At 37.1% G+C, this 24,765-nt stretch overlaps 1 protein-coding gene across 7 annotated transcripts in view; it reads left to right on the forward strand.

Moving 5' to 3' along the window:
* Positions 1-621: 621 nt before the first annotated feature.
* AGTPBP1 (ATP/GTP binding carboxypeptidase 1) overlaps positions 622-24,765 on the forward strand; it is a 59,768-nt gene continuing 35,624 nt past the window's right edge. For 2 of the 7 annotated variants that reach the window (XR_005563174.1, XM_039380283.1), the window contains exons 1-12: positions 4,458-8,080; positions 9,091-9,160; positions 15,337-15,467; positions 15,983-16,050; positions 16,420-16,483; positions 16,862-17,008; positions 17,271-17,402; positions 19,242-19,335; positions 20,727-20,764; positions 22,283-22,491; positions 22,941-23,118; positions 24,569-24,666. Coding sequence is in view for 6 of the 7 variants with exons in the window: in XM_039380283.1 (XP_039236217.1) it covers positions 9,129-9,160; positions 15,337-15,467; positions 15,983-16,050; positions 16,420-16,483; positions 16,862-17,008; positions 17,271-17,402; positions 19,242-19,335; positions 20,727-20,764; positions 22,283-22,491; positions 22,941-23,118; positions 24,569-24,666 (1,191 nt within the window). In the remaining variant the exon portion in view is untranslated. Of the gene's footprint in view, positions 708-863; positions 946-4,457; positions 8,081-9,072; positions 9,161-15,336; positions 15,468-15,982; positions 16,051-16,419; positions 16,484-16,861; positions 17,009-17,270; positions 17,403-19,241; positions 19,336-20,726; positions 20,765-22,282; positions 22,492-22,940; positions 23,119-24,568; positions 24,667-24,765 lie in introns of those variants that run through there. The other 5 variants (XM_027731823.2, XM_027731825.2, XM_039380281.1 and 2 more) reach the window with 5 other exon arrangements.

The following is a 24,765-nucleotide window of genomic DNA, read 5'->3' on the forward strand; positions in this document are numbered from 1 at the left end:
CCTGCTCAGAGCAGGGTTATCACAGAGCATGTGGCACAGGATTGCATCGAGGTAGTTCTTGAGTATCTCACAGGATCACAGAATATTTTGAGTTAAAAGAGACCCTCAAGGGTCATCAAGTTAAACTCTTAAGTGGACAGCCTGTACCGAGATCAAACTTTTGACCTTGGCCTTATTAGCACTATGCTCTAACCAACTGAGCTAATCTCGGGCTCCAGTGAGGGAGACCCTACAACCTCTCTGGGCAATCCTCCCAGTTCTCGGTCAGCTGCACAGTAAGGAAGTTCTTCCTCATGTTCAGGTGGAACTTCCTGTGCATCAGTTTCTGCCCGTGGCCTCCTGTCCAATTTTTTGGCACCACCGAGCAGAGCCTGGCTCCGTCCCCTTGGCACCCGCCCTTAGGTACCTGTATATCTTACATGGGTATGGACAGCTCGGACGTGAGCGGGTGGGGCGGCGGGCGCGGCCGGCCCGGCGGATTCACGCTACTCGTCCGGCTGATCCTACAGCCGTGGGCTTCCCCTGGCCGGGCCGGCCCGGGTACCGCTCCCCCCCCGCGGCGGCGGTGGCGGCGCTTGCGCGCGGGCGGGGCGCGGCGGGGCCGGTGACGCGCTGCGGTGCGGGCAGGTCCTGCCGCCGCGCGTGAGGACGGCGGGGGCGCAGCGCGGAGCCGCCGCCGCACGGCGCCCCCGCTTGAGCGCCGCGGGGTGAGTGAGGGGTTCCCCGCCTACCGCGAAGGTGAAGCCCCGCGGCCGGGCATCGTCCCCGGCAGCGCGGAGCGGGCCGCAACGGGGCGGGGCCGGCGCCGGAGCCGGGACTGGGGCGGGGCGGGGCGGGGCTCCTTCGTGCCGGCTCCCCGCGGCTGCGGGGCGCGTACCTGCCGGGGAGCGGCGGGTCAGCCTGGGCCGCGCGCTCCCACCCGCGGAGGTGGATGCGGGCCCTACGGTAGGAGCGGTGCCTGGTGTCCGGGCCCGGCGGGGTCGGGTCTGCCCGCAGCGCGGGGTGGAGCCGCACGGAGGCCGGCGCTGGCCGCGGGGCGAGCTGCTTCCTCCGCGCCGCGCCTACGGGGGGCACTGCCGGGCAGTCCTGCTGCTGCAAAGGCTGCAGGTGACCCCCGGCCTTTCCGGCCTCCGAACGCTGCGGCTCCGTGCCCCCTGTCCCGCTGGAGGGGTGACCCAGCGCGGGCATTGCATGGAAAACACGGCGGTTGGAATAACACTTGCCTCATGTACCGTGCGACTTGGCCTACCCAACGTCTGCCTAACTTAACGCTCCGTGTGTAGGGGTTTGTTATATTTTGGGTTTGGTTTTTCTTCCCCCTCTACCCCCTCCTTTTCCTGCCTCCTCTTGCAGTGATGGAAATCTGTCATATCACGTATTTTTCTCTAGGTGTCAGTTCAAATACTCGACAGAGAAGGTTTGAGAAATAGGTTGCATATCAGGGGGTGGTGTGGTGTATTTCTTCAGTGTAAACTGTTTTCAGGCACTGAGCTTTGTCAGATGTTTAGGAGTCCTGAGCTGGATGAACTATTATTACAGATACTTAGAGCAGTAGGCTTTCCTTAGTATCTACCGGCAGAGATTGAATTCATCTGTGTAACTGTATAGTGTAAAAACACTATGAAACTTCTGTATAGTCTTGTGATATGAATGTTGATTTTTGTGTATTTATTTTTCTGTCATGAGGGAATTAGCTTTCCAACGAATATTCACACAAATGTTGTTCCTTTAGAGAAATACATGTGTGCACTACCTTTGTAGGTTATATTTCTTGAAAATCTTCCTTGTTTTGCTTGTAGCTTTCAGTGTGTATTTTGTATTATGCTGGGTGACTGGATGTTGCTAGTGGGATAGCCCCACCTTCTGGTTAATCCTTCAGTGAAATCATACTTGAGACGGAAGAGTTTTTCTGGAAATTATATCTCATGCTATGTGTTGTAAGTGCAAGTCTGTGTTGGAATATTTTTTTATTTCTTGGGTGGAAGAGGGGCAAGACAATCTCTTTTTATGGAGATGTTCTTATTTACCATTAAAATAATTTTAACACATAGTTTCTGATGTTTCAGTTCACTACTGGGAATTTTTTTTTATGCCATCATAAATTAAGGGAAGTACTTTTTTTATTTTAAGCTTCAAAAAAAGTATTTTTATTTTTTTCAGAAAGCAAGGAAATGATACTAAACCAAGGAGTAGTCTTGGTGTGTGAAGTGACACCTGATCTATGTGTGAAATGATACCTGATCTCAGGCTTAACTTTCAGTTTAGGTGTTGGAGGTGACAGTGCTCATATTTTAGGTTTCGTGTTCAAGAAGTTCACAGATCGTCTTCCAACTACAAGCTTTTGAACTTGAAAAATATTCAGGTTTCTTGGTAGAAGATTTATATTGGTTAGTTTACTGCTGCTGGGAGCAAATTTACTGAAATTATGTGTTAGAAGCTACAATTAAAAGGGAAAAAATCAGGAGAAGGGCTCTCTGAAGTCCTCTTGGCTTACAGAAGGAGATTGCTATTTCACCTCATTTTTAGGTTTTAGTTTAGGAAAGGTGTTCAGCTTGTCACTCAACAGCTTGTCAGCAGTGTGTCTTATGATTAGAGACTTCACAGTCTTTAAAATTTATGATGATACTCTGCTAGACATAGCTGGGGATCACCTGTTTTTTGGCTCTCAGTGTGTTATTTGAAACATCTCCTTTAATTCCTGTTATCTGTGAGCTGTGTGCTCTTAGGATATTGCTCCTATGATACAAATTGCTAATGTCTGAAAGAACTGAATGCTGCTTGAGTCACCCTGACTCTGGAATATAACTGCAGTAATTGATATGTTGAAACTCCTTAAACAACATAGGCGGGAAGTCAATTTTCTTGGAGTGAGTGTGAGAGTGCTGAACAGGGCAGCTGCTTGTGTGAGTGCGTAGGAGGGATTTTTAATGGCAGTGTGTCTCTGGGTATGTTTTCAGGTCCTGCCACTCTCCACAGCTTAACTGTCCAATATCCTGTGCTATGCATCAAGAAGATTATGAACTGTCCAGTGTGTGGCCTGGATACATGGATGATTCAGCATTGTTTACATTTGAAAATACAGTTTTGTAACAGTTAAGCATAGAAAGACTGGAAGTAGTGGGGAGGAGGGGAGCACCCAAACATCCTTCCTCTTTTTTGCAACAACCGCAAAGGTGACAGTCCTAAAACATTCAATGCATTACAAGGCACATATACGTTTTCACTACAACTTCTGTACAACTTAAAATTTATGAGAAACAGAATGTCCAGGCTTTTGCATACTGGAGGTAGGCAATACTGTTTTAATTGCTCCAAGTATAATTCATAAGCAAAACGATCAAAATTAAGATTTTAAAAGTGAGAACAGTTGCTGAGAGTATTATGGGTTGTGGTGATTGTGTTTCTGTGCACTAATGAGGTTGAAGGGCTTGAAGGTATTTGAATAGATAAATCTGCAACATAGAACCATGGATTTGTTTTCTTTTCTTTTTTTTTTTCATCTAGATTAAAACCAGGATTGAGGGTTTGCTTTAACTCATCTAGAACTAGCAAGTTTAGATGTTTGGGTTGATTTTTTTACAGGCTGACCTTAACCATCGAGACAGTGTAAACCAAAGGAGCAGTCACTGGGTTAGGTGCTGGAAAGCACCTCTGACATTTCCCGCTGTATTAATGGAGCATTTCCAAGAGCTGGCTAAAGTTACAAGATTTCCAGTTCTTGTTCAGTTTCTGGTGTGGGGAAATGCTTAATTTCTGCTATGGTTGTCCTTTTCCTTCTGGCTATTTTTGTTGCTCCCTTCTCCCTCCCTGTGCCATTCACTTTCTACCTGATGAAAGGGTTATGCTAGTGGGGTAAGAAGTAGCTGACTTCTGCAGTATTTCTGTCAGCTTAAATCATGTCAGCTTTGAACGTGATCCCATGTGACCCTGGTGATAGCAAGTTTGTCATATCTTGAAGTAATCTTATGCTTGCAATGCCAGTAACTTTCTAGGAGCTTCTTTCCGGGCAAGAAATGAAGTACTGTTTTTTATTTTGCCTTTTCTTGGCCAATGCTTTTCTTTCTTTCTTTCATAATCATTACTGGGTATTTACAGCTTTTTTGGCTACATGTGTCAGGCCTTCTTTTTGCAGTTAAGTGGACTGGTGGTAATGGCTGCGTGACATAGTTGGCAAGCTGCTTCAGTCTTCTGTGAAGCTTTATGTATGTCGTTTTGAATGTCTGATTGTATGTTGCAGTTTACCTAGTCACGTCAAAAAGTCAGCAGTTTGCTATAATGCAGCAATGGGTGAGCTAATCAGCTGACTTTTTTGTTCCCTACTATAAATATTTATAGCAAACGGTACAAGGGAAAGGCATAGCTGATTTTCAGAAGTATTTTTTCTTTGACTGGTAAAGGTTGTTAGTCTTTTCATTTTGTTTTGGATTTAAAAATTAGACTCTCTTCGACCAAAAACTTCAGATTTTTTTTTTCTACTTAGAAGTGTTGGGTAGATTTAGTCATTAGATGAAGGACTACTTTCTACCCTTTCCACATAAAGTCTTGCAATTATATCTGGAGGAAAAGTATCTCTAGTTTTTCTACTATCTTGAACAAAATTCTTTTCATAGAAGAAATACTTCTAATGTACCTTTAGGGATATTATAATATTTTGATGGCAGTAAAAGTTTTTTGTATGGCTGCATGTTAAGGTATTAGGAAGCAATAACTGTTTAGTGTGTATTCAAAGCCATTCCATCCTACTTTAGAATTTAATTAAAGAAATAGCTGGTTCTGAAAATTGTCTCCCTCTGGACTATTGACTAGGACTTTAATTCCTATGAAACTTCCTATGAAAAGTAAGATTTGTCCTGGAGTAGGAAGTCTATGTTTTTGTTTTCCAGTTCTTGTAGAAGAAGGTTCAGGAACTGGGCTAGGAATAGTCAACTTCAGAAAACAAATTTTCACTACCACATCAGTTATAATTATTTATGTATATGGTTCTGTTTACTAGATTGTGGTTGAGTATGATGTAGTGTTTACCAACTTGAAACGTAGTTGTAAAGCTTGAAGGATTTCCCCAGGTTTTCAATCACTAGAGTTTTAAGTTGGTTTATAGGTAACCAAAACATGTATGTATTGTGCTGTGGATTAAGCTTTCAGGATTCAAAGCAGTTTGTATAAATAACTCTGGCATCCCCTATTAGCCTGTGAGATTTTTTTATCCAACGTTAGATCTTATGTTTTTATTAGGGAAATTTTTCGCATCTGATAACCTTGCTGGTTTGTATGACTTTAAAATAGAACTGCTTTCCCTGAAAAAAAGCACAAACAACCAGTTTTTTAAAAAGATACTTGTGGAAGTTGTCGCTTGGGATGCTGAACTGGAAAACAATATGTCATGCGTGAAAGAGTAAAAGATTAAATAGCCAGAGGCACTACTTAAGGTATAATTGCTAAGCCTTTTGCAAAGGGCCAGTCCTCCTTAAGGTACAGGAGGATGAGATGGTAGAGGCAGCACTACTGTATCAGTAGCAGTGGCCAGTTCTTACTGCTGTCAAAGGATGAGCATTCTGCTGTCCTGGTGAATGTTTTTTTGTATAATGTCAAGTAATATACTGCTGTTTTCCATATTGTGTGGGGTATTCATGTGGTTTTGCCACATTTAGAATGCTGTTTGTCACGGTGTTTTGCTCTCCACAAGCTTTTTGGATAGGTTGCTTTTGGTACTGAGACAGTGGCTGTTGCTGTTACATGTTGCTGCTTATTCTAAATTTTGAACACAGACCTTATTCCTGCAAGTGTAAATGTACTTAGGTAAATAGTTCCTGCAAATAATTTACTGCTATGTTTAAACATGTAAATCATAAGTAGTATTTTGGAATTAAGATAGCCTACAGAATGAAGAGTACAGAAGTCTTTTTAGATGGTTTTGTTTAAACAGACTCACAAGTACCTTGAAAAAGAATGTTTTTGACCTATGAACAGCTTCTGAGACTAGGGTATGTGAAATGAAAGGTCAGTTTGCTTCTGGTTTAATCTGCACTGGACTGGGGGAACCCCCTCACAGTAAAGAATTTCTTCCTCACATCTAACCTAAACAGTTTAAAGTTATTGCTTCTTGTCCTATCACTACATGCCCTTGTAAAAAGTCCCTTTCCAGCTCTTTTGGAGGCCCCCTCTAGGTACTGGAAAGCTACTATAAGGTCTCTCCAGAGCCTTTTCATCTTCAGGCTGAACAGTCCCAATTCGTGTAGCTTGTCTTCATAGGAGAGTTGTTCCATTACCCCAGTCATTTTTATTGCCCTGCTCTGGACTTACTTCAGGAAGTCCACATCCCAGTTATGTTGAGAGCCCCAGAACTTACATCAGTAAAATTTCCTCTGAATCCTGTTACAATGTCTGACCAGAATTATTACTGCCTTGAAGAGGCTGAGTGTCTGGGTGTCCATCAAATACAGGTATGTCAATATAGTGTTCAGGAAAATGGTGTCCTTACAAGTCCTCTGTAGTCTAACAGGCACTCACAGCAATGCCTAATAGTCATGTCCAAATATGAGGTCTGAATGAAATGGTACAAGTTCGTTTCTTTAGCCATTATTTTGAGCAAAAGAAAATTGCTTTGTGATAGTGCTTGCCATTTTGTGCAGTAGTTTTGTGGTTAGAATATTTATCCAAGAAGTAGGAGACTCTGTTCCATGCTATTCTGTTACGTTTTGGCAAATGTGAAAACTTTATATGAAAGGTAACTGTTGGAGGGGTTATACTCTTCCCTTTTGCATGAACCTTGCCAATATCAAAATTTCATAGCATTGAAAAGGTGGATCAGTGAGAAGGTGAGTCAGTGGCTCAGTGACACCGAATTGACCTTGGAGTGAGGCAATTATGTGCTTTTCTGAAGAGAAAGGAAGAGGTGAAAATTATATATAATTTCTTGCAGTCCATTTAATTTGTTGTACTGTTGGTAGCACTATTACAGTGAATGCAGCTTTCTGATTTGGAACTTCATGCATCTGGAGAAATTTCCCGTGAAGACGCTGCCTGTTTCCACTGTGTAGGTGAGAGGATTCACAGGCAATGTGAAAAGGCAGAGGGAGATTGCAGAGAATCGAGCATATACTAGCTTGGAATTTTAACTAGTCAACACTTCTTTCTTTCTTCTGCTCCCCTTCAACTTGAGGTGCTTTTATTCAGTTATTGTTGCTGTTCCTTTAAAAACAGAACTGATACTAGTTTTTCCTCTGCTCGACTATCACTCTCAGGCAAGTGGTATTAAATTTAAAATGTATGTTTAAATTGAGACTCGTTCACCTTGTGCCTTTACCTTTCTATCAATCCTTTATTCAAAATAACGATAATATTAAAAGTTTTAAATTAATAATTTTAAATTAGTAATTTTGCATTACTTGGTAAAATGTTAGAGAAACTTTTTTGCTTTAGTATGCATAAATGTTTCACCACAACTCTCTGGATTGCTACTGTGTGCATTTCTATCTCTTTTCATTTTTTCCATGCTCCTCCCTGGTGGTTGTTTTTTGGGGTTTTTGTTTTGGTTTGGTTTTTTTCAGAGGTTCTTGTACTTTTTCTTATCTGCTTGACTTTTCCCTTTGACCTGGAGTATTAATAAGCACTTTAGCACTTATTAAATACTTTGTGGTGAATTTAGACAAACAAATTAAGATCTTGCAGTTCAAGATAGTTCAGCTCAGTAGCTGGCTCGACTTGTACAGCAGTTCAGTACACTATAATATATAGACAGTCTTGGCACTGGCAGACCGTTTATCATCTGTATGACAGTGGGTCAACGCTGCAAGCAAAACAGACCTGGCTACTTGCATTCAAGACTCTAATATTTTCCCCCCAGTAAGACTTGCAACCTACAACCTGGTTCAGATAGTCCAGACTTTATAATTAATGAAATTTTGTGTATTGTGGTGGGCACAGCTATTGTCTTGTAACTATTTATTTTCTTTAAAGGATTTCGAGACACTTTACACTTGAAGGGTACTTGGAGAAACCTAGTTAACTTGAGTCAAGCTGGAATTCTGGTGAAAAGCTAAGCATTTGCTTCCTGGCTGCTGGGAAAAGATTCTGCTTTCAGGTAAGTCTGGAAATAAGCTTGCTTCATACTTCATCTTCTTTAGGCTTTTAGCAATTGCGGCATGGAACTTACCAGTAATAAAAATCTGATTACTTTAGGTGCTGAACAACAAAGATTTTTGAGAGGTATTACACATTTCTTTGGGGAGAAGGGGATGGGGGGCAGCTCTGTGTGTGTAGTTGGCTGAATTTATTGCCTGCATTTCCCAAAAGAAAAGTGCTCTGTCATATTCATTCTCAGCACCCATATCTTTGAACATCCATTTTCCCCTTTGCTCTGTCTTCTGTCTTTAAACTAACAACTGTGCTCTTGGAGGATACTATTTTTTATCACAGTGGGAGTATTTGTCATTCATAGTAGATCTCAAATGGGTACTGAGGTTCAGTTAATGGTCTTGTAGACTGCAACCTTGGAGGCACCATTTGAGGAAGTGTTGTGCCCTGAGGACACTACGTCCTTAAATGGATAGGAAAATTGAGTTCTTAGCATGATATGGTTTCTGTCCAGGAAATATATTCAGGTCTTGCTTAAATAAGAACACCAAATAGTCCATGTTTCTCACTGTACCTCTAGACTTAATTACTCTATAGATACATGAAATGGTAGAAATAAGTTGTGGCATCTTATAACATTGTCAAGTAGGTTTAAAAAAGTGTATTTACTGGCTTCAGCAAAAACTTTACTTGATAAAATTCCATCATGGACAGGAAAATAATGTCTATTAAATGACTTACACAAATTTCTGTTCTATTATAATCAGATTTTCTGAGCTTTGGTAAGACTGAATTATAATGCAGAATCATACTCCATACTTACAATGCAATAATTTATTTTAAAAGCTGGATCAAATAGTTTGAAGAGAGAAGAGCTTGTGACAGTGTGGAGAAATGCAATTAATGTGAATTAACTTCTTTAGCATTTCTAGTGTAGAGACATTCAGTATGGTGGTAGCATTTCATCATTGAAGATCAAAAGATGTTGACAATATGTAGTTGTTTAATATCTTCCAGGTTATCAGAAATGGCAATTTGAAGAATCATCTTTCGATATGAACAAAGTAAAAACATCATCTGAAAAAAGGTAAATTTGCAAAAACTATAGTGACCTCTCAACATGAAGCTATTTGAGATCTGTGAAAAAACAGTCTTTATCTTAATAATAAGATAAATAAAATATATGAAGCTGAGACTAGCGTTGGAGAAACTTCCATTATTATGGGTCCATGGTAAGACTGTTTAGGTTGATGTCCTGAAACACTGAAGAAATCAATATTGGTAGCATGAAGTAGCTTAATTAATAAATAACTTGCAAAATTTAAATTTTCAGTTACTGTTAGATATGTTCAAATATAAAGTATACATTAAATTTAATTGAAAAATATATTAATAATTTCACTGCACATATTGGCAAAGCATAAAATGATCTCTGCGGAAGGAATTAAAGAACAAGTTTATAATACTGTGTAAGAAGCCATGATTTTGTCATAAGATGTGTGTCATTCTGCAACAATCCTGCAATCCAACACATAGCTAGAACAAACAAGAGTGGGATTGTAGAAGATGTTGAGTTGAAAAGTTGTGTTTATTACATGTTAACTTGTTTTAGCAAGCATTTGAAAAGTTTATGAGATTGCTTAGCAGCCTTCCAGAAACATCAGGAAACTATTGAAAGGCTTTCAGTCTTTTTCTTAAGGTAGCATAGGTTATACCATCTTGTTAAGTCAAACGATCTAATCAGATTAAAGAAATATGTACAGGCAGCAAAATACGGAATTTTGGCTTCAGTCTTAGTTCTCTGAAGTACTCATTATTTTCTAAGTGAGTGGGTGAATTTGCATGAAGAATCTGCTCTACTGTGCATTAGTTTTGTGTCTTGGAATCTATTTAAAATTTGAATTTAAATTCTTGTGTGTAGTATCATCTTTGCTGTTGCTGACTAGAAGTAGAATGGCTCAATATCAGAGACTGGTTGTTCCTATTTGTGTGAGGGGTGGGTCAAAAGAAATAGTAAGGAAACAATTATGTTTTCTCCTTATAGTATATTAGCTCCTTAGGCATTATGATAAGGAAAGCAAACTCTCTGTTAGCAATGAGTATTCATGAAAACACTACAAATTATAATACATGAAATATACTATCACGAAGAATATTAGGTTTTTGCAGAGTGGCCACTTAAGTGCCATTTATTCTTCTTTAGTTATAGAGATAAAATAAACGTTTTATCTCTGCAATTCAAAACAGTTGTTCCCTAAATCTTCAATAAGATATGGTGACTCTGTTTACAGAGATAGCTCTGAACTAATAAGAAGTATTAGCTCTCTAAAGATTATTTGGTAACTGTGGAAATGGTTGAGGAAAAAAAATAGTTTGAATTTATTTGCATTGGAATAAAATCAGAAAAAACTCATGAAAAGCCTGCCTATTTTAAAATAGGTTTTTAAAGGCTCACTGGAACATACCAAAATACAGAAGACCTGTTTACTGTGGGGGAAGAAGAAACTCCCTTATGCATCATTGTGCTGGCTGACTGCATACAGCAGTTTCAGAGGAAGTAGGTACAGTTGGGAAAGTGGTTACATCCTTCATTTGACTATTATATTTTGTAAGGCTTCTTGCAAGATGAATAGCTGAAAACCATGCTAAGATAAGGGAATTTTTATAAGCTGCCTTGGCAGCCATTAGAGTTATCTTTCTCATTGTGAGTAGACAACAGAAAACTATGATGATGTGTTCTAGCATTTGCATAATGAAAGTGGCATACAGTGAGTAATGGAGAGTTGTGAGTCTAGCACTTCTTCATAATCAGAGTTAGAATGCTTAAACCTTTTGGGAATGGAAGAAATGTCCCTGCAGTGAGGGATCTTTCTCTGAGAAAATGTTTTCTTGTTGAGGGAATTCCTTTTCAAATGTGAGCCCCTGAAGTCCTCTGTTCTCACTGTTTGGGCATGCATCCTCTGTATCTACTTGTAGCTTTCCTAACCAGAGAAGGAGGAAATCCACAAAGCTGTCTGGCTACCTCGAGTAATGCTGTAAGCTTTGGCAGCAGTTGAAATGATGGCAAGGGTGTTCAGTGCTTCACTTCTGCAAGCTAAGTGGTGGTGTGAGGGGCATTTTGAGCTGCAGCATTTGAATGTGGGATGAAGAAAGAGTTTCCTGCCTATGGAGCCACGAACTGTACAGGATCAAATAAAACTGGTAAACTTTTACCTCAAGACACTTAAAGAAAGTCTAAATCCATCCCAGAAGAATAATTATTGGTTGTTTCTGGACAGAATAAAGCACTGACTGGCTACTAGACTAGTGGTGGTTGATGGCTGTCAGAAGGAAACGGTGCACAGTTTATTTCTGCATGTGTTCTTTCTTTCTCTTTCTGCTTACAGCTAATGATTGGAAATATTCTGGGTTTTGACTAATGATCCGTAACAGAAGGAAATTCTTGTTAAAATTGCAGACACCTTGAAGCTGGAAAGATCTGTAAAACTACTGCAGGACCAAATAATTTCAAAATACTCTCGTGAAATGCAGAAAATGGTTAAGAATATTTGATGGAAATATGTGCAAGATACTGTGCTTAGAGAGGTATATGACTGGAACAGGTAAAGGACAGTCACATTGGTAGTAAGAAGTGCCAGAAATATTAAGATTAAACTTCAGGGAGAAAAACTTTCAAATGAAGGGATACAAAGCGTTAGAATGAAATTGCCTTTGGTTATTCAATCATCATTTTTGTAGGTCGTTAAGGACTGGTTTGGCATATGTATGCCATGAAGAGCAGCTGTGGTCTTTATCAAACTCTGAAGAGAATAGTTTTTATGGTGTTATAAAGTTTCTTCTGGTGCTTCTTAGTCAGAATTTTTTAATAACTAAAGATTATAGAGACTGTATGTAACTCGGTGATTACAGAGTGCTCTTGTGAGAAGGATTTAGAATGAGTGAGGTGAAAAATGCGACTTCTAATAACAAAAAGGGTTATTCATATTGTGGGAAAACTGGTTTCATCTTGTCTCCCTGCCCTCCTCATCAGTGACAAACTCAGGCACTCATGGCAGCTGGAGACCTGGATAGCCTGCATGTTGGTGTGTGAGATCTGTTTGGGTCATCACATTCCTTCTGACAGTGGCTTTTGACTGAGCTGGAATCCTAGTTAGTGCTCTTCTAGTTTGATGGTTGATGACTCCAGTGTATATTGGATACTCCAATCAGAATTCTTGTGACTGGTCTACACTGCCTGCATACTAATTTGACCCCAGGTTTCCCATGGCAGAGTCTCAGATATCTCGTTCCCCAAAGCAATTTATTCATGCTGTAGCAGCACAGAAACAGCTCAAGCAGGTGCCTCCAAGGAGGGACCTTGAGCAAAGGAACCCCTGGGCTTTTATACCCTCACAATCTAAGCACAGGAAGGTCTTGGCTCTTCCTCCTGAGTCTTTGGCTCCTGCTGCGTCTGTCATTGTCAGGTCACCATGAAAGTCAGGACACAGTTTTCAGAGTATTTGTGTGAGGTTCTGCAATGTCAGCAGCTTGAGAAAAAACACAGCTCTGATAAGACAGTTTTTATTGTGCCATTCTGGTTTTTTGCTGTTAAAAATATTGGATTCCATGATGCCTCTCTGTTTTGGAGAACTGTCTTCTAGATTTGGATCCTGAATGGTTTGTTGATTCAAACATATGTATTTGCATTACAGATATGAGAAAGAGTCTCATTACAAATTAGGCTTTCATTTTGTTCTTAGGTCAAATGGGTTGTCACAGCAGTACTACTGATTCTACTCCTGTATGTCTGGCTGGCTGCCATAATTCCTGTCCTACAGTCTTTTTAATTTACTGTGCAGACATTGAAAACTGTCACAGTTTTACAACCACTGTGTATATTAGTGTAGAATATTAATAAATAAGAGTACAAATCTTAGTTTAAGATGAAAACTCAGTCATAACTAAGAGGATATCAAGACTTTAATGTATATTTCAGTGTTAGCTGATGCCAGTTTCAAGTATGCTTGATTGGGTATGGTGAAGACATGAAGTTTATTTGGCTATATTTATATTGGAAGACTTCGTGCAGGACAAATAGCCGAAAACCCTTCTGAAGATATCTCTGCAGCAATAAGTGCTTATTGCTCTTGATAGAAGCTCTGTCCCTAGGCAGAGATTGTAATTCTAAATCTTAAAACTTAAATTGTTATACCATCCAGTAATGAGAATGACTTACCCTACCTAAACCTCTTAAAGCTTTTAGTAAGTATGGAGAAACTATGTTAGATGCCAACTTCCTGTACATGGTAAATTGCTTACAGGCACCAGTGTTGCTTGAATTTTGCAGGCTGTAGCGGTCAAAAATGAGGTTTGCTTTGACATTCTAATGCCTACATGTGAGTTTTATCTTTGCAAAAGCTTTTTTTCCCCATTTTTAAAAAAATCTTTATTACTTCTAAGGATCAACTTTGCTTTCTTGGCTTTTTTCAGCTTTCAAACTACGTTTATTTCATGGTAAGACTAGGGATATACCACAATGGAAATTATACATATACACACACATATGGAAGTTGAAACAGCAGTTCTCATACACACTGGCTTATGTGTTGTTTGGCGGGACTCTTGCTTGTTTTGACTGTGGAGCTGGTGAAGATAACACCTTGTGTAAGTTTGTCAGTTTGTATACTAGATCAACAGAGCTTAAGGATTTCATTAAAATCTTGGGTTAATTTTGGAGCATTTCAAATGGATAAACGGAGGAGGAGAAATACACAAAAAACGGTTACGCAAATAAAAATACCTTTATACTAAGCCTGCTTTTGGACGATGAGAAAGTATTGGAGTGATTATGCTTTACTTAAACAAGGAAATTAGTGTTTCAGCACCCGAGACAGATTTATTTTAGATTAAAGAAATATTCTGAAATCAAAGTCTAGCAAATAACTGAGAAGGTGATATGCTTACTTCACAATATAAAATGGCTTTGATTTAAGTCTATAGTTAATATAACCATTTCTTATTCCTGTTGTTAGCAGCTTGTAAGTATCATCTGTAGTCTGAAATAGATTTTGGCTATGTTTCTCATTTAGATGTCAATATGGAAAAGTGAAAGTGGTAAAAGGAGTTTCCTCAGCAGCTCTTAATATCAATTTGCTTTCTCGGCAGTATAATCCTTGGCCTTGGCTACCTTACTCCCTTGATTTTAACATTTTAGTAGAGTTAACTGTAAGTGTGAAACCTTTACACCGATGTAAAATACAAATCAAGGAGTAATAATTCCTCATTGTTTTAAACAAAACTGACAGAATTTATAAAGCAATGTTGTAGACTTCAGTTTTATTGTAGGGAGTCAGAACGATGTCAGTGTAAAATGAATTATTTTTGGTTATTGTGGGACCCTAATGTTACAGAAGTGAAAAGTCAATTTAGTTAATTCTTGGAAGTCATAATTTCCTGTAGTTAACTGCATGACTGTAATTAAAATGTCAAACATTTGTCTAAAGATTACTTTCATGTAGGAATGTGAATCTCTAAACTATTCTGAATAATTGTTATGATGTTAAACTAGAGAGCAAATAAACAGTTTCTAGGCTGACTCTGTTTAGAATACTATAAATATTTACAGTAATTCTTTCTTTGTAATTACCTGCCTATATGAATGACTGGTTTGAAATTGTGTCTTCTATTAAAATACATTTTCAAGGCAATTTTTTTGTTGGCAGGCCACAATACCCTTGTGTTCAAAATGAATCCAAACCCTGATGATAACTTTGGAAATGTTCCAAAGCTTTCTCGTTCAAAATGGTGTTCTTTTTCTTCAGCTGGTGGGTGCTAGTTTGCTCATTTAATGAATGACAGTCTTTTCTCCCACTTCAAAATGCCAGCCTGTGAGACAGTCTTTGGGATTGTTTGTAGCCAGTTTTTCCTTGAGTGGCAGGTTTGATACAGTATCCTGTCACTTAATGCGAATTATTAAATATAAGTTACTCTAAGTGACATAGATAAACAACATCTGTACTTTATCTGCATTTTATTTGGTGCAACTGATTTCTCTGTTCACAGTTGCTCTTGGAGATGCTGTTACATATAATTAGTCTGTCGCAATTCAGGCTTTGCAAAATCTGTAAATTTGCCAGAATTGAGGAGGATTAAGACTGTTTTACAGTCAAGATAAAATATGAAGGTGAATTAGCCACTGCCATTACTCTGAGATGGAGTTTCTGTTGTTAGTGGTTTTCTTTCTCTGATCTAGACAAAAAAAAATGTAAAAAATCCTTCTTGTAGCGTTTCTGCCAATTCTCGGACTATGTCCCTGCTGTCACAGTTGGAGAAGATCAATTTGGACTCTGTATTAGGAGAATCAGACAATGCCAGATATGTTACCTCTAAGATCCTTCATCTGGTTCAGAGTCAAGGTAATTATCTAAGTTTTATAGTTTTAGTAGTTTCCCTTTTGAGCCTTCCTTATTGTGTATCTTCCTTGCTGGACTTGAATTTTTGTTTTTGTTTAGTGAACTTGACTGTCCATCTGGTTTTTTCGCCGTTGACAGCATCTGTTTAAGTCCACGTTTAATGCTATCTGGTATAGTGTTGGTTACTCTAAGTTAATTTTTTATTGTCAAACAGCTGTAATTTAAGTAATAATTCACTTGATATATGTATGTGCGTATATATGTATATCTATGAGAAGTAGAAGTTTCTGGAAGAGAGCTTTCTTACTGATTTTTTTCCTTTACAGTCTTTTTTTTCTAGGACATGACAAGATTGTTCAACAAGTGAAAACAAAAATGAGTTTTAGAATTGCTTAAGGTTTTTATTTAGTTTTATATAGTTTTTAATAGGTTTTATCATTTACAGTGTAGATATTCTGATCATTCTGATCACATATTTTATTTCTGCAAGCTAGTATTAGTCTTTTTCTCACTGACAGAAAAAACCAGGAAGGAGATGACTTCTAAGGGCTCCACTGGAATAGAAGTTATCCTGGCAACCCTAGAGGTAAAATCTTTTAATCTCTGTGGTTATGCACAGTGAGTTTTGCATTTTATCATATTACGAAATATGTTGTGTTATCCTTTGGAGTCTCCAAAACTTGTGGTGTTGGTCTGTAATGATTAGATACTGTCTTTAAGTAACCTACTTATGAATTTCTTGTCACCTATCGGTTCTAATTGTTGTGTCATACTACAAAGTAGATTTTATTTGCTTCTGTGGTTAATTCAAGTGCGTAGTGGGATGTTTAGCTGGGTGGTTATACGTCCTAAGTTCTACTTGATTTGGTGGTGGCAATTTCTCCTAGCTTTAAGTATCTAAACCATTGTAATAGACTGCTACGTTAGGCAAACATCGCTGTCTTTTTTGTTGCAGAATACAAAAGATCCTCAAACTATTCTAAATATATTGAATATTCTCATTGAGGTAATCTCAGTTGGTAAGTTTTCCTTAAGGAGTCATATATGATTATATTTGTACATTATTCTTCAGGCATTTTTTTGTTTGTTTTGGTTGGTTATTTTTTATTGGGTTTGGGTTTTTTGTGAGACTTTTTATTATTATTGTTTTGGTTTTCTGTTTGTTGGCATTTGCTAAGGCAGACTGATATGCAGAATTAAAAGAACGTAAAGACTGAAGTCACCTTGCAAATAATCCTACACAAATAATAAGTTTAAGTCCAGCATGTTCTTGCATAGTGCAGTCACATATGAATAAAATATTAAAATATTGCTGTTCTAAAGACTTATGATAACTGTAGCTTAGATATTTCATTGTTCTTTGGCTTTAGAGATATCAACTCAATTTTAATTTCTAGGTGGCGGTCGGAGAGCAAGTGTCTTAGTTACCAAAGGAGGGACACAGATCTTACTACAGCTGCTTTTGACTGCCAGCAAAGACTCTCCACCAAATGAAGAATTAATGGTGCTTCTTCATACTCTTCTTGCAAAAATTGGTCCAAAAGGTGATATTATGGCATAATACATTGAAGTTTTGTAATTGAAACTTAAAAAAAAATTTCTTCCTATTGTGTAAGCATCTATGTATTCAGAATTGATAGAGGAGAGCAAAAGGACGAGTGAGATGGGGGGGGAAGAGTGGTGCAAAGTAGATACGCAGAACTGACATCTACTTCTATGGCTAGAGGAAATTCAGCCATTTAACTTCTATTTTTTAATAATAATTTCAAAATTAGTGTGATTGATCTTGTATTTCTTTGACATCAGACAAAAAGATTGGCATGAAAGCAAGAATAAATGGTGTCCTAAACATACCGTTGAATTTAGTGAAGCAGAATTTGCAGAACCACAGGCTAATATTGCCATGTCTTCAAGTATTAAGAGTTTACTCAACCAACTGTAAGTATTGCAAATAATTATTTTATTCTCTGTGTAATATAAAGTTTTTTACCTAGATAAGCTTTAAATACCAGATTTGGATGCTTGTTTAATATTAAAGTGTTTAAAATACTTTCTTTCTGAGAACTTGCTTTTTATATCCTAAAATTGCTTAAACTCTGGAAGAAGCTGGGTTTTTTTTAACCAATCTTATGGAATGTGTGGAATTTTGAGCTATCTAATTTGCATAAATGCTGATGTGTGAAGATGTAAACCGGAAATGCTAACATTGTGATTGCGAAAGCACTTAGAATTAAATAATTATTCTCTTTATTATTCATGCTCATTTTTTTTTATTTTTGTTTCATTATTTTATCTCTTTATTGCTAATTTAACACTTGGTTCACACAGGAAATATTATATTTCTTAATTTAACCTTTTCCTTAATCCTTGTGTACAAGTGCTCTACTGTTGGGGTAATATTCTTCCACAAGAGCCTAATTGTTCAGACAGGCAGTAGGAAGTTGATCAAAATAGTGTGGTTCTTGCTGTATTTCTGCTGTTGGTTAGATGCTCTTAAGTTTTTCATTTGAGCTCAAAATGGTCATTAAACATCTTAAATAAGTGCAAGAAATTGAAAACATAGCCATGTTTGCCCCAGAGTACTGATTTGATGATCTGTGAGATTATGTTTTCAGGACATTGTCATGAGCAGATATAATTCATAAAGCCTTAATACTTTCAAAATGTGGAAGCTTTATTTCTGTTGAGCTGACTGATAATGAGGTAAAGTGCTTCCAAATTGAGGAGCCTAATACAGATGGTTACATTAGTTAACATTGCTTAGCTGAAAACTTGCTTCATCCTGAAAATGGCATATTGAACTGAGTCTCCAATTTGGCTTCTGCTAAGATCAGTTCTGTCTTTCTGTATTTCCCACTCCTTAGAAACAGAAAAAGTAGTAGTTCATAACATTCTGGTGCGTAGAACTGTTTAAAGTTTGAGTACAGTTACTGTTAGAATAAGTCCTAACTTTTCTTAGGTTCTGGTGTAATGTTTCTGCTAATGATGATGAAATTGCAACTGAGGTTCACATACTAAAGTCTACACTAATAACACTAATAACAGCATTTGTTATGTTGAAGTCCTGGCTGCTGTTTTCCTGCTTTGTCATGAGCAGGACATATTGCTAAACTCAGTCAGGAACTGAATTTCTGTGCCTGTTTCAGCAGTTTCTATTTTCAGTGGCTGTTGGACTTTGGCCAGGTATACTTTCAGTGCATATTTCTTGAACTTAATAAGTCTTAGCATAATTTCTTTTCATTTTCTCCCTTTCAGATGGGTTAATTTTATACCTTTTTTTTCTGAGAACATATGTTCATAACATGTAGTTCAGGAAAGCTTATACCAATTGGCATTTTTAAATTTTATAGCAGACTCTTGGCTTTCAAACCCTGGTGAATGTACCTGTCTATCCTAATACTAAATTATAGTAGCAAGTCATAGAACTTATTAGACTTGAAATTTTAGAAAGCCTGTTGTTTTGATAAACTGAATTAAGAAAATTCTTTTTTTAATGCATTTTAATAACAAAGAAAGCAGAAGCCTGTGTTGGAAGTAGTACATGATTTTATTTGTATAGTAGTAATTACGTTTTTTTTCTTTTCCAAGTTCTATCAAGATTGGATTGTCATGCTGATTATGTGTAGTGTGTCTGCCTGTCGTTGTATGTCTTAAAGCACAAGCATTTTTTGTACTTCAAAATTAACTTGTGTCAATTTTAGTTTGAGTATACTGATTTTTTTTCTTTTGCCGTTCTTATTACATTATCTTAAAATGGATTGCTTTTAACTCTTCCAGCTGTAAATGCAGTATCTTTGGGAAAGAATGGAGTAGTAGAACTGATGTTTAAGATCATTGGCCCTTTTAGTAAAAAGAACACTAGCCTTATGAAGTAAGTAAGGTCTCTTTAATATAGTGTATGGTAAAACCTTGTATATGTTTCAAAAATTACTTGTAAATTAAAAATAATAATAGAGAAATCAAACAATTAATATTTGAATAATAAATATTAATAAAGTGAAAGGAGATGGGAAGTTTAATTTTACCCAGTAGAGTAACACAAAATATTGGAATGTCTGTTTGAAGTACTGGTAAAATAATATAAGTATTATGTTTCTGTCTCTAATATTCCTGAATGGAAACTGTACAATAATTATCCCCAAATCACGACAAACAGATCAAGACAGTCCCATCGTTTTTCAATTTGTTTAATTGGCTTCTGCATCAGCTTTGTGCTTTTGGTGTGACACTATCCCTTTTATTTGGTAATAAAATTTTCTTTCTGTTTTATTTCAAATCAGTTATAGACTCGCAGAGCAAGAACATAAAATATAGAGTAGGAAGTCCCAGCAATATTTGTCTAGTGGGCCATTGTGCTGTTGTGTTTAAAAAAACATAAAATTCACTGTGTAACTGAAAGTGATGACTTTAGATTCCCAGCCCCATGGTGGTAGATAGGTTTTATGGGTATTTTTGATTGTTTGGGGTTTTTTTCGGGGTTTGTTTTGGTTTTTTTCGGTGAATTTACGGTAAAAATTAGCTAAGTGGATCTAACTGAAGATAGCCTTTCTTTATACACTCCACCTTTTTGAAGTACCTACCTGTGGCAGACTAGGAAAAAAAAGCCCTGCTCCTTTAAGCCCCAGCCTAAAATTAGACATAGGAACTTACTATTCTATGATGTGAGTAATCATGATATCTGTGTTTATGATGTAAGATCATATACATGAAGTCTGTCTTCACAAAGAGGAGAAAAATAAGTCTATATGTTTTCTAGTTGTACATTTGAGTTAATTGAAAAAATTTCTTTGTGTACAAGAAAACTCTCACACCGACCATCATGTATGGTAGTACAGATTGACGGGTGTTGCTTCTCAATATATTAATACACCACCAGTACTGACCTACAGTTCTTGAAAATGTCCTTTGTGGAAATACTTGTTCTGTTGCTAACAAAAACATGAATTTCAGAACTGTCACAACCACTGAGTGTTGGTCATAAACATTACATAGTCACGGTGTTTTTGCAAAAACTGGAAGTTTGGATAACCATTGCATTGATATTTTTTAAGTTTTACCATCAGACTTCAGATACAGCAGATTTATGTGATCTCTTAGTAAAATCAAATCTTAAAAGTGAAGTCTGTGATACAATGCAACCAGGAAAAGATGAGGCTAGACTTTATATGTCTGTTAGCAGTAGATATCTTGTCTAGTTTTATAGTATTGTAGATTAAGCTTACTGGTTGGTTGCTGTTTTGACTTTTCTTGTTATATTGACAGGGTTGCTTTAGACACACTTGCTGCATTGCTAAAATCAAGTAAGTGTTTGACTACAAGAAACTGTTTGTCTACTTGAGCTATATATATGTGTGTGTGTACAGACAGAGTAAAAGTAACATTAAGTCTGTGGCCTAAACAAAATCAAGGTGAGGAAAGCTAGAAATAAGGTACAGTTTTATCTGCAGTCTGTGGTGCTTTATTTATGTTGTATATAGCTATATGTTTAATAATTGGTTAGTGTTTCTTCAGTTATGCAGCAGAAGGGCTTCACTGCTTCTGCAGAACTGATCTGGATCTGAAGTAGAGGAATAGCCTTTTACATTCACACATCTCAGCCCTTCAGTAATAGATGTCTATAACTTAACTCCTGTGCATCTTTTATATATATATATATATATATATGAAAATATCTGTGGATGACGGGGGAAAATGTAGGTATTCTTCAGTAATTCTTCTGAGTAATTAGGACTTGGGTCCTAATGACAAGTCTGTCAGTGATGCTCACAAAGTGGAATTAAGGGTAACAAAACAATAGTCTGTTTCCAGGCATGGGCTGTCTCATCCAGCAGCAAGCAACAAATGTTGTCTCTGCAGATGTTGAACCAGGATTGTAGCTAGAAGGGAATTAAAAACTCATTTTCTCCAAACAGTTGTGTTAAAGCTGCAGCATTCCTAGTACTTCCAGTGGAGTTGGATAAGAACTGAGGTGTGACTAGATTTGCAGAAAACCATTTCAGACAAATGACAGGAAATTTTGGTACTGATTGTCACAGTTTACTCATGTTTGTTCAGTGTGATACCTTGGTCTTCTGATTTGTGTATTTAAAAATTTTGCAAATTCCCCTAGGGAAATTTAGGGAAGGAAATGATTCTATATCATTGTCAGTGTTCTATTCTGTAAATTGGCAGTTAAATTTTAATATTGGGGAGAGAAATGAAGTGTTGAAAAGGTCTTTAAAGCGGGAGATCTTGTGCATTTATTTAGGGATGTCTTCTCCTTAGGGGTTTTGACATTGTAACTTCTTACACTTTATGTAAGTAAATCTCTTCATAAAAACACTAATCTATGATGTGTATAGTGCAATTGTCATACTGATTATCCAGTATTTGGGGTTGAGGTATTATAAGTTTATCAAATTTGAGTGATAGTTGCTGCAAAACTGTATGGATTGCAAGTGAAAAGAAGTTTGTTTCAAATATTTTGTCTACAAAGTGTGTGTGGATAGACATAGATATGCTTTGTAGAATTTTTATTTTTTTAAATTTGCGGATGACATCGTCTTACCATTACCTTTAAGTGTAATGCACACTGTTCTTCTGGTAAACCACGAAAATTACATGTGGTATTATTCTAAGAATGACGTTTAGACTACTGGTCTCAATTGTTCAGTCATTTCTGTTTAGGTTGATGTAAAGCTCTGCTAAGTGTGGCTAAAACACTACTAAAAATGAAACAACTCTCTTGCGTAAAAAGAGTAACTTAAACATTGATTTGAAAGTAATACTGAAGTCATTTGGTCAATTTTTAATTTTCTTTCCTAACTTTTTTTGCAAAGAAACAAATGCCAGGAGAGCAGTAGACAGAGGATATGTGCAAGTGCTTTTAACTATTTATGTTGATTGGCACCGTCATGATAGTCGTCACAGATACATGCTGATACGTAAAGGAGTTTTGCAGTGCATTAAAAGTGTTACAAACATCAAACTGGGAAGAAAAGCATTCATTGATGCCAATGGGATGAAAATTCTTTACAACACTTCACAAGTAAGTTTATCGTGTTTGGTTTTTCTTATGTTGGTGTTTTTGCCTCTTTAGCTTTAAAAAGATCCTGACCTCAAGTTCGTCATATTTCTTTTATGAGATTCGTGGTCAGTCCTGATTATGGAAGTAAGCATTATTTTCTGTACCAGCCTGAAATAGAGTGAAAGAGTACACAATTAAATTAATATTTGCTATTATTTTGCTGTGACTATCTCTGGAAGGCGTGGTTGAACTTAATTTAAAAAAAGATGAGGTAAAAATACCTTTTAATTTTGAAGTTTAGATTTTTAAAAAGATGTGAATATGAGTTGGTAGAAGTTTTTCTGGCCTTCAAAGGAGACATTAGCAAATTTTTTGTAAACAAAATACAGATTTCTAGAATTTATTAATAGTGTAACAAATGTAGTTTGACTGTTAGTTTGATAAATACTTTTGTTATTCTCTGTTAATAGGAGTGCCTTGCAGTAAGAACTCTTGATCCTCTCGTCAACACATCCAGCCTAATAATGAGAAAATGTTTTCCTAAAAATCGTCTTCCTTTACCAACTATTAAAAGTGCTTTCCATTTCCAACTCCCAATTATTCCTGCCAGCGGTCCTGTGGCTCAGCTGTACAGTTTGCCTCCTGGTGGTATGGTAGTTTTGTAATACTTTGTCTTTGAGTATGTCTATTGCTGCTTTGTGTGAAGTGGAATCAATTGCCGTTATTTGTGTTTTCACCTAAAACTTGGACTCTGATGCTCTTCTTAACTAGGAAAGGGTCTGTGACTGTTAGTGTGGAGCACTAGTTTCTAATTGTAGGTTTTAAGTGATGAAAACTTTGTCCACACCTGTGGTTATAAAATAAAAAAGAAAACAGGAACTAAAAGGTGATGTTCATCAAAGTCTGAAGTGTAAAGAATAGGCTGTATACAAACTTAAATGGTCTCTCCTTTTAACTCACTTATATACATTCTGCTGTGTAAAATGTGATGTAGTGTACATCCTGCTTTACAGGAGCATGTATTCCTTTCTTTCTGTTATCCTGATAACTCAGGGTGTGGTGAATTTAGATTAGCATGTGCCACTTGAAGCACTGGCGTTTTTAAATTATTGTGGTTTTTCCTTCATTTGCATGATGAAAAAGTAAAGCTGCTTTCTTGGACTGTTGCAGTCTCTTAGGAAACACTTGTCTGCAAAGCATTTGTATGCTGCTTTGTAGGAAATGGATTCAGCCCATTGTGAGCATCTTTCATTATTTTCAGAGAATTAATGTTTAATGCATATTCGGATATGGTGAAACAGCTTTGGACCTGGGTAGGCAACTAATAAAGTTGCTGTCAAAAAGTTACTCTAAAATGAAGAGGCAAAGTCAGATTTATTAATATCTTCTTATTCACAGTATCTCCTAAAACAAAATGTCATCATGGTCTGAAAGAAGTAAGCTATCCTATTGGAGTTTAAGTGGGTCAGACTCAAACTCCAGGAGTAAGGAGTATATGTTTTGTCTTCACATATAAAATAGATCTAGAAGTGTGTTTCAAAATTCTCAGAAAATAAATCTCCACTTAATACAGTATGTTTGGTACTCTATAATACCTATTTAGAAACTTCCTAGTCTGGTGAAGTGAACTACTGATATGTTTTTTCAAATGGTTTTGTTATCTTCTATAAAAAGAAGAGAAAAACCTAAGGAAATAGAATACATAGGATTTACTTTAAAAGGAAAAACTTCTGTGTTAAAAGACATGTAGAATGTGGAGTGGGTAGAGGTCTGTGTTTTTTAAAAGTGCAATCTTCTGTGGTCAGTATTGTAAAAGCAATACATGTAGTTATTCTGAATACACTAGAAAGTCAGTATAATTTGTAAACTTCTGAGTGAGCCTTTTATTGACAATCAGCAGATTTCCTGCATGGGAAACCCTTTATGAGAAAACAAAATGAAAACATAACAAACAGGACTAGTTAACGAGTTGGTTTTCAAATTTTTTTTCATGTGGTAAGTGAAAAAGAAAATAAACCCAGAACAGAGAAGTTCTTCTTTGAACTTGTATATTGGATTAAATGTATAATCTGCCTTACCAAACTTTTTTGTATTGTAGTGGATGATGTAGTGGATGAAAGTGATGATAACGATGATGCTGAAACAGAATCTGAAATTGAAACTGAAAATGATGATGATAAAGACCAACATTTTAAGGTTGGTAGAGACAAAATTAATCAAAAAAGCTCCTGAAACTTCAAGGAAGCAGGTGCTGCTTGGAAATATCAGCCTTTCTTGTTCAGATGGCTTCAAGAT

Source organism: Pipra filicauda, unplaced genomic scaffold, assembly GCF_003945595.2.
Source record: "Pipra filicauda isolate LSUMZ 115617 unplaced genomic scaffold, ASM394559v2 scaffold191_size1418713_pilon, whole genome shotgun sequence".
Lineage (NCBI taxonomy): Eukaryota > Metazoa > Chordata > Aves > Passeriformes > Pipridae > Pipra > Pipra filicauda.